The following is a 9167-nucleotide window of genomic DNA, read 5'->3' on the forward strand; positions in this document are numbered from 1 at the left end:
ATATATATATATATATATATATATATATATATATATATATATCATAGAAATAATTTATTCATGATAATATTTTAAATAGTAATTTCCTTAATTTCCTTTACAGTATTTTCCATTTATACTTCTTCTTTGTTCATAATTAAGCGGTAAAATTTAAACGAGCAACTGTTTGTTTGTTTTTTTAATATAATAAAAAATGAAAATTTTCTTTCCTAACTTTTTTTCTCAAAAATATTCCTTTAGTCTTTTTTGACAGAAAAAAAGATTTTCACAAAAATATTTAATTAATTAAAGTCTAACATTCCACATTTTTTTTTTTTTTTTTTTTACAGATGTGAAACAACAGCCGATGGTAGAATACGTTTTGCATCCCTTCCACATCATAGTACTATTAATAATTCTAATGAATAAAGTTATTGAAATATGGAAGTAAAAAAAAAAAATCATTTCAAATCATATTTGTACACAATTTTGTATATATATATTTACATCATTTAGTCCTTTTCTTCGTTTTTGATGCCAATAATAAAATTTTTTTATAGAATTTTTTTTTAAATTACGTTTAAAATATTCATTAAAATGAAAGTAAAATGACTAGATAATATTGCAGTGAAATGATATTTTTAATATTTTTAAATGAATTAGAGTAATAACATCTAATAACATAATAACATCTGACTTATTAAGATATACAGAAAGTAAAATTTTTATTTTTTATTGTTTGAATCAGCAGATAAAATTAAATCAAAAAATTGTGTAATTTCAGCCATTTATTGAGTTTCATTTCAAAAAGAAAATAAACGGAAAAATATGCATCTTGTAGAAAGATTTCCTGAAAAATTACTGAAAAGGATTGTGATAGGATTCGGAATACAAAAAATTAAAAGAAAAAAAAAACATCATGATATGATATCACTATGTGTTGATAGCATTTTGTAAGCCATTTTTTTTCAATACTTTTATTAATGTTTATCAACATTTTAATTTTTGCATTTTATTTTTTTCCATTTAAATGGATGATATTAAGGATAATATTTCAATAAAATGTTTTTTTCAACTTTTTTTGAACTAGAATATTTTGAATTCAAATTTAAATTTGAAGCAACAACAATGTTGCCTGAGTACTATTATCAATGATAAGTTTCTAATACTGCTTGAGTAATACATTATCAGTGGCATGTTTCTAGCACTGCTTGGGTAATGTCATATCAGTAATAATTTCCTAATGCTAGTTAAGTATTGTATTATTTATAATAAGTTTCTAATAGTGCTTAAAGTAATGTATCACCAATAAACTTTCTTGTAGGAGTATTATTGGATAAAATGAAAAATCAAACTTCTATTTGTGGTTTACTTTTGAAAGTTGCTCGAAAAGACAAAAAAAAACAGAGGGAGATTAAAACTGTTATCCACACTATCTACTGCAAGTTACATTTCATATATCTTGAATATGATTAAATCACAGTGCGCTTTAACACTTATTCTACATGGCTTAGGTGGAAATCTTATACAAATTAAAATCTGTTAAATTGCAAGAAAAAAAACCAGTTCGAAAAACAATTTATTTTAAAAATTCTCTCAACAGACAGATCGAATCGATTTGGATATGAAAATAAAATCGACTTAAATGCTTTATGACACAAACAAGAAGATAAACCAGTAAAACAAGCAACAGATCACTTTCCCTTTCAATGAATCAACTTATCACATCTTCTCGACTAGGATAGGAACAAAATCTTGGAAAAAGAACAAGACTTATTAGACAGTTAAATAACAATCGATCATTTATATCATCATTTGGCGTGAAGTATAATTTGCCTCTCTGAACAAGTTTTGATTAAATTTTTTCTATCGAATAAAAGCTCAATTTTTGATAATCATCGCCTGAGAACCAGTACAAATAAATGTATAATCAGCAAAAGTTTTTTCAAGAAACTAATTGCTGCTAAGATTCGAATCTCACTGAAAAAGCATATCCAAATCACTGAGAATGTATTGCGAATCAGATTTCTGTGGAATATATTCCGAATCTACCTGTTCTGACCCTGACATTACATATGTGGAACTAATAGTGCTTGGACCATTATCCTCTTTCGGTTGTTTCTCTTCCGTAGTACCTGAAAAAATCAACCAACTTTTCATTGAGTCCCAAACTTTGGGACTACGATTTATTACAGATCTCAAGTGACTAAATTTGACTTATGAAAAATGACTAACAAATATAGTAGATTTTTATAAAACCGATGATCTATTTCATCATCTCGGCTCACAGAACTTACGTTTTTCGTGACTGCGATTAATTATGACTGAAAAAGTTGCTGAAATTATGGATGATAACTTATGGAGCATTGCCTTCATTATAACAATCCATTAATTGCAATCCGGAATCGGTGTCCAATCCATCAGTCAGATCATATGGACAACCTTCGTGATTGGTTATTGTCGATTCCATAGTAACACTTTGTGGAACAGTCGGGCTAGTTTTCGGTTGCTCAGTCAAGAACTCAGTTATTTCAGATTGCCATGAATTTTCTCCACCATTGTAATCAACAATAGACTGCAAGAATTCTTTATCTTATTTATCCAAATATAGTTACCGTTTGGTGAATAATAATAAAACTGTTTAACTATTTTAAAGATGATAAACCTAATTTCAGTGAAGTACATATTTCCCTGCCACAAAATAGTATTTGGATAAGAAAGTAGTTGAAATAAATAAGTGAAATTATGGAATTTATATGTGTAATTCGAAACTTTCAAAATTTATGTGCTACAACGAAATAAGTCAAATTCTACTGAAATGCTGCGATTCACCAGCTTATAGACACTGAACTTTTTTCAACATTAACTTAATAATTACTTCTTTCCGTCCTCATACCCCATGTAAGAAGATTGTTGTTTCCTCAAAAAAAACAAAAGAAAAAAGAAAAAAAAGTATAGGAATCAAACCTGTGGTTGCTCAGTGGTAAATGACATGAAAGTGGTGACTGAGGAGGAGGAGTTTGCTGTTTCATTGTAACGTACTGGTGCTACATCATTATTCGTATTCCCGAACTGCGCCACATATGATGCTACCGACGGTAAACATTTTGGCGCAACGAAATTATACGCATCAGAATGACTAGAGTATAAGGATACTGTCGAGGGATTTACAGCATATGTCGGTAATGGACCCTTTGAAGATCCAGCACTACAACTAGAACTGTTACCGCTCATTAACATTACTCGTCGTATTATGGGCTTGAAAAATTGTCGATCCGCATCAAGCAAATGATAAATCCATACAGATGATTCGTCGCTGCAACAAAGTTATAATGAGAACAACTATTATTTGGATTCATCGTGATAAAAGTAACGAATAACTTTACATTACTTTGTTGAATAAAAGTACTAACAATCGTCGAAGATATGCAACTTTGAGTTGTAAAAATGAATTAAGAAAACTACTGGTGTGTCTAGAAAAGTGCAGTTTCAAGAATAAAAATTTCAAAAATAAAGTTAAAAAACTGAAAGACCTATTCAAGCGAACTACATGAACAAGAGCTGTTTTGTACTGTCCCAGTGTGATGTCGAAATCGTTACATGGTACCACAATACGTTTATTATCCGAAAAACTTTCTCGATTGCAGTATTCTTGTTCTGCCGGTTGCGATAACTAAATCACACGATGTCAATTTCAAACAATTAAAAAAAACAGTTAAATTAGAAAACAGAAACAATGACTTTCCAAATCAAAAAAATTAACCGAAGTATTTATATTTATTAACCGAAGTATTTATATTTATTATCAGTATTTTATTATCAATACTTGAGTATTTTTCATTATTCATTATTCATATTTCTAATATTTGTACTCATTATTAACCCTTTTAATCTTATAAATTTTCAAATGATTTTCAGATAGAACAAACCTTGAAATTTACATAATATCCTTGGAAATTAATCGCTTCCAGATGATTGAACGCTACCCTGTAACCAGCTCTGTACGAGAGAACACCTGAACTATACGAGAAGTCATAACGTAAATGACGGGAAAAGAAGCAAAACGTTACGCTGCAACTTGATTCGCCCATATTACCACCATTTGCCTGAAAATCAAATGAATCAATTACCATTTTGCATAAATGGATTTGTAGGGAACTAAGAAAATCAAACGGATAGAGTCACCGATAGCAAAATTAAAGCAAAATTTAGTGATGTATTAAAAGATATATTTAAACTATCTCCACTCCGCAAATGAATTTTCATCCCTTGACCTAAAGCAACAACTTCGCTAACAAATAAGACGACTGTATTAGGATTCCGAAATTCTTGAAATCGTGAAACTTTGAATGTCTCCTGGATTTATAAAGATATGCCTCCATGTCATAAAAATTGTAAAAGTCAGATATTTTAGGATATAAAAAAAAGCCTCACACCCATATTTCAAGTAACTTCAACTACCAAATAGGATTGGACAAAGCAGGCAAAAACAAGTCCAAATACTAACAGGGAAAAATTTCCTATCTATCAATAAGTTGGAGAAGCGAAATGAAGCATACAATGAATAAACCCATCGATATTGCCGCAACAGGAAATGTTTTCATGTGAACTACATTTTGAACAACAACTGTCTGTTCTGGTTCTGAAATAAAATTTAACCAATTATTTGTTTGCCTCTTTAGTAAACAAGCTTAAAAGTATTAATTTTAGCTTTTTTTTTTCTTTTTAAATCTAATTTATATTTCATGCAACAGTTGATGTACTACAATTAAATGAATTTATAAAACAATATCTTTATATATGTCTAATTTTTATCAAATGGAGAAGAAATGGATATGCTACTGCATTGCTTTCACTTTTACTAACATTATTCAGTAAAAAAATAATACCAATAAGTAGTCAAGATTTGCTGTTGCCAGAATTCATGAAATTTTGAAATTTATGTGATATGCCCTCCTTTTCATAAAAATTTCCAAACAAAACAATAATACAAAGAAACTAACTATGACGTGGTCTTTTCACGCCTCTTTGCTGCCTTGTTTTGTTAGCAACCAATCGTCGAACTGTTCCTCGATCAACAGCTTTTGTATCAACACTTTCATTACCTTCCTTTGAATCTGTTTCCTTTTCTACCTGAATTTTAGATCGAAATTATCGTTAACAATGATGGCGTTGCAATATTTCAGCTTTAAATTTCAGTTATATTGCTGTATCCAGTGTTTTCCCTTACCTAAATTTTATTCAAATTATCTTGAAGAAATGAATTACAACAACATTCCAATTTCAAATTTTAGTTATATTGTTGTCTGTAAAGCAATACAACTGAAATGCATACAAAATGAAATTTCGAATTATGATGAAATTTCAACATCAACATTGGTAATTAGCAGTTTGCTACGTCCATCTCTTAAAAAAAATGCAGTGAATGTTTAAAAAAAAAAATGAAAGAAGGAAAAAAAACTTATCTTATTCAGTAAATTACGAAGTTGTCGAACTGTAACACAAGAAAATAAAATATTTGAATACTTCTTATCTTCTTTCTTTTCTCTTTCAACTTTCTTCTTACGACGTTTCTCATTAGCACGTCGAATTTCAAAATTTCCCTTTGATATAATATGTTGTGCTTCTTCCATTATTGTTATTACTATTATTATTATTATACACTCCTGAAAAAAAAAAAAAATTACAACTTATTTTTCTAAATCGATAATTTAAAAATCACTGCTGTAAATAGTTGTAATTAGATTTATATGTTAGCTTAGCAATTACTATTTGTTGTTAACGTATTTGAAAATGTTTTACTTATTTGAATAGCAAAATTTAGCGGATGGAATTTCGACTATAAGTTTAGTCATTTGTTTGTGTAGGTTTTGCACATTTTTCTTGTTCGATATGTAGATAAGATAAGTATAAAACTAAGTAAAATAGAAGTACGTCAAAAAAAAAAAAAGAAAATGATATTACTGGAATACGTCAAATATCAATACGACCGTTACTTATGGAAAGGAACTTGTAGATGATTATGCTGCTAACTTACATTCGATGTACTAAGAAAAGGTCATCCTGTATGCTTACAACTCGAATAGCTTATTTTTACTATTTACATTTAATGTCAGGTATCTTAATTAAACAAGAATTAATGAGTGACATTTTCACGTACCTGATGTATGACACACGTACGTAAAAACTCTTATGAAAGCTGTATGAAACCATTATTTTTCGTAAATTCAACAAAAAAAAGGAAAGGAAATGCTAAAATTTAAAACAAAGAAGCGCGATGGAATGAAACTCCAAAAATGCACGTAAACATCGTTTTCTTTTTTTTTGGAATGGCTCTCTTCAATCACTTGGCCTAAAAAAAGAAAAAAAAGGGTAATTAAAGGTATTGCTTGCAAATTACTTATAATAATAGTTTTTAGTCACGTAGATCACGTAGAAAGAGGAAATCCACAAAAACGACCCGATTGACGTGCAAATGTGCAGAACAATGATTGCTTTAGCTTGACATTCGGAAATATTTCTTTGGGAGAATGGAAGAGAAGTGGAAGAGATATGCAAATTTTGTACGTTACACGTCAATTATACCGCGTGTGAAATTTCATCGGTTATTATAGATAAAAAAAAAAAAGCAAATTAATCGATAGTTACATGATTATGTTTAAACAAGATTAGACTAGACCAGATATAATGAACCTAAACAGTATGACAGAGAAACTTAGCAAATGAGTATATAACATTGAGCATATATAGTCAAGTACCGCAGACTAAAACGTATGACATGAAAAGGAAAAAAACTTACGTCAAAGTCGTATTGATTAAAGCATATGAGTATCTTTTAAAGATTTAGACCACGTAATGGAGAATTGGACGTGTGCAACATTGACGGAGACTGACGTAACGTAGACTTTGTTATGGATCATTCATTACGCAACTATGATTTTGACGTAACGCAGATTTTTTATGGATCATTCACTACGCAACTATGGTTTTGACGTAACGTAGACTTTGTTATGGATCATTCATTATGCAACTATGATTTTGACGTAACGTAGACTTTGTTATGGATCATTCATTACGCAACTATGACTTTAACGTAATGACTGCGAATGATTTTGGCCAAAATCTGTGAAAATCATCAACGCTATGTTGTCTTTATAACTTTTTCGCATAAATTACTAAAAACGTTTGTTGCAAAATTATGTGACTGTTAAATCAGAGTTAAATTTCAAATTATTTAGTTCTAGCTTATTTTCTTTAAGGAATTCAAAGTGTTCGAGTTCAGCATCTTTCTACCGAATTATCCTTCGTCATGTAATCGAACCCTAATTAAGTAAGTAATTAACTAAGTAAATATCATATTTAAATTAAATCACGTATAATGTTGTAGAAAAGATATCAATTAATCTATTTTGTAATGTCAAAAATTTTTGGAATTCATATTAAAGAAATTATTTTCGTATTTATCACTAAAAATAAATATGATATTGGTATTTCTCTCCTTAATAATGTTAGATTAATGATATGAGAATATAAAATTATCAAAACCATTAAGAAATTAATAATATTAGAATATAAAATGTTATTTCATTAGTCTTTCTCTCTCTGTCCCACTTCAAAAATTTTATCTAAATTTTCTTTTCTTTTTCATGAAAACTTCATAGTTACTACAGTAATTTAAATAAAAAGTTTCTTTTTACATGAAATTATCATCCAATTGATTGCAAATTTCATGCAGTTTGCAACTTAGCATTATAAGATGTACGAAGAAGCCAATGAGTAAAAAGTGAAAAATGGGTTTTTTCTTTTTCATATTAAATATATAAATGAAATATTTTTGTAAAATAATCGGCAATTGTTGCTGTCACACCTTCTCTCCTCTCTTTTTTTTTAAGCTGTTAGTTCATCAGTTTATCTCTTTACACTTGAAAGAACGATAAGTTTTATTTCCCAAAAAAAAATTATATCACAAATCCTAGACCCGTCGTCGAAGTTTTAAATGCGTCCTTCGTGCAAAATATGAAGTTCATCAAGTAGAAGTAAACCAATTCACAATTATAGTCGACTTTATCATCTTTACAATTCATATCCCTCAACTTGCAGAACGAAATGTAACGAATTCGTTAACAGGCTGCAATCGCATGCATAGCTTGAAATTTGCAACCACGGACAGCATTGGTTTCATCATGTTAATTGTGCTTTGGAGATTGTGTCTGCAATCAGTACTTCGAGAATTCTACGAAAGTAAAGTTTTATTGAAGAAAAATTTGACCAAAATAACACAACAAAAATTAAAACACATGTAATGTAAAAAGTAAAAGAAAAACCCCGCAACACACACAAAAATGGGTACAAAAAAAATACAACACAAATTTGATTAAAGACAGGAGACAGGTCAGGAAGCGGTTTGAACTTCGTTTGAATTATTGGTATTTGGAGGAATTTCCTTTTTAATTTTGCCTTCAAGAGCTCTAGACCAAGCATCCATAATCGGATCTCCTGTTTGCGGGGGAATTGACGGACGTTGGTCGCAATCCCTCACTGCAAAATTTGGAGTTCCCGACGCACCTCGTCCATCATTATTCCTGAAAATTAAAAAATTGTATAAAACAAGGAATTACATTATTATGAAATCACTCTCGACTGGACGATTTAATAAATGAACTTTAAAGGTAAACGAAATCATCGGAATTATGAAAGAATAAATCACTATATATCATTGCAAGAACAACATACAAAATGGCATAGTTTCGTAAAAAAGATCAAAAATTAAAAGAAAAGTGAGCAGGGCACTGACGAAAAGTCAAAACCTAACCTACTATTCGTACAAATCCTCATAGAACAATAATTTTTTCAATGAGTGAAAATATAATTTGTTATCATTTTCAAGGCAGCTAACATACGATAACCGTGAATTACAAGTAGGACCGACAACTGAAATAACTTACCTTTCACAGAAGTCGCGCTTTTGATGATAGCCGCCTCGAAATGGTCTACCGCACTTCCACGGCCTTCCTGATCCTCGACCGCCTCTGCTATCCGGTGAATGATACGATCTTTTGAACCCTCCCCGTCCACCACCTCGAGATAGAAATCGTCCATTATCAAAGCGACCTCTTCCGCGGAACTAAGAAAATGGCCATTTAAAAACAGGTGTATTTCAGTATAACAAAAAAAAAAAANAAAAAAAA

General features: G+C 29.9%; 3 protein-coding genes across 3 annotated transcripts in view; 1 reads left to right on the plus strand and 2 right to left on the minus strand.

Moving 5' to 3' along the window:
• The window catches only part of LOAG_15432 (hypothetical protein), a 2432-nt gene extending 1982 nt beyond the window's left edge, over nucleotides 1-450 (plus strand). The window contains exon 3 of the mRNA XM_020448937.1: nucleotides 330-450. Within this exon, the coding sequence (XP_020300949.1) occupies nucleotides 330-408 (79 nt within the window). The 3' untranslated portion in view covers nucleotides 409-450. The remainder of the gene's footprint in view (nucleotides 1-329) is intronic.
• A 1506-nt stretch (nucleotides 451-1956) lies between these two features.
• On the minus strand, nucleotides 1957-5612 carry LOAG_10071 (hypothetical protein; the record flags this gene model as incomplete). The annotated part of the gene is made up of 8 exons (XM_020448080.1): nucleotides 1957-2114; nucleotides 2362-2554; nucleotides 2947-3295; nucleotides 3513-3652; nucleotides 3909-4085; nucleotides 4539-4621; nucleotides 4983-5112; nucleotides 5535-5612. 8 exons carry the CDS (start codon nucleotides 5610-5612, stop codon nucleotides 1957-1959), a joined length of 1308 nt encoding a protein of 435 aa, XP_020301744.1.
• Nucleotides 5613-8243: 2631 nt separating this feature from the next.
• LOAG_18318 (hypothetical protein) overlaps nucleotides 8244-9167 on the minus strand; it is a 3993-nt gene continuing 3069 nt past the window's right edge. Inside the window, exons 7-8 of the mRNA XM_020450980.1 lie at nucleotides 8925-9103; nucleotides 8244-8561 (exon numbers count right to left, since the gene is read on the minus strand). Of these exons, the coding sequence (XP_020305278.1) occupies nucleotides 8372-8561; nucleotides 8925-9103 (369 nt within the window). The 3' untranslated portion in view covers nucleotides 8244-8371. The remainder of the gene's footprint in view (nucleotides 8562-8924; nucleotides 9104-9167) is intronic.

This window comes from Loa loa (genome assembly GCF_000183805.2).
Source record: "Loa loa unplaced genomic scaffold supercont3.261, whole genome shotgun sequence".
NCBI lineage: Eukaryota > Metazoa > Nematoda > Chromadorea > Rhabditida > Onchocercidae > Loa > Loa loa.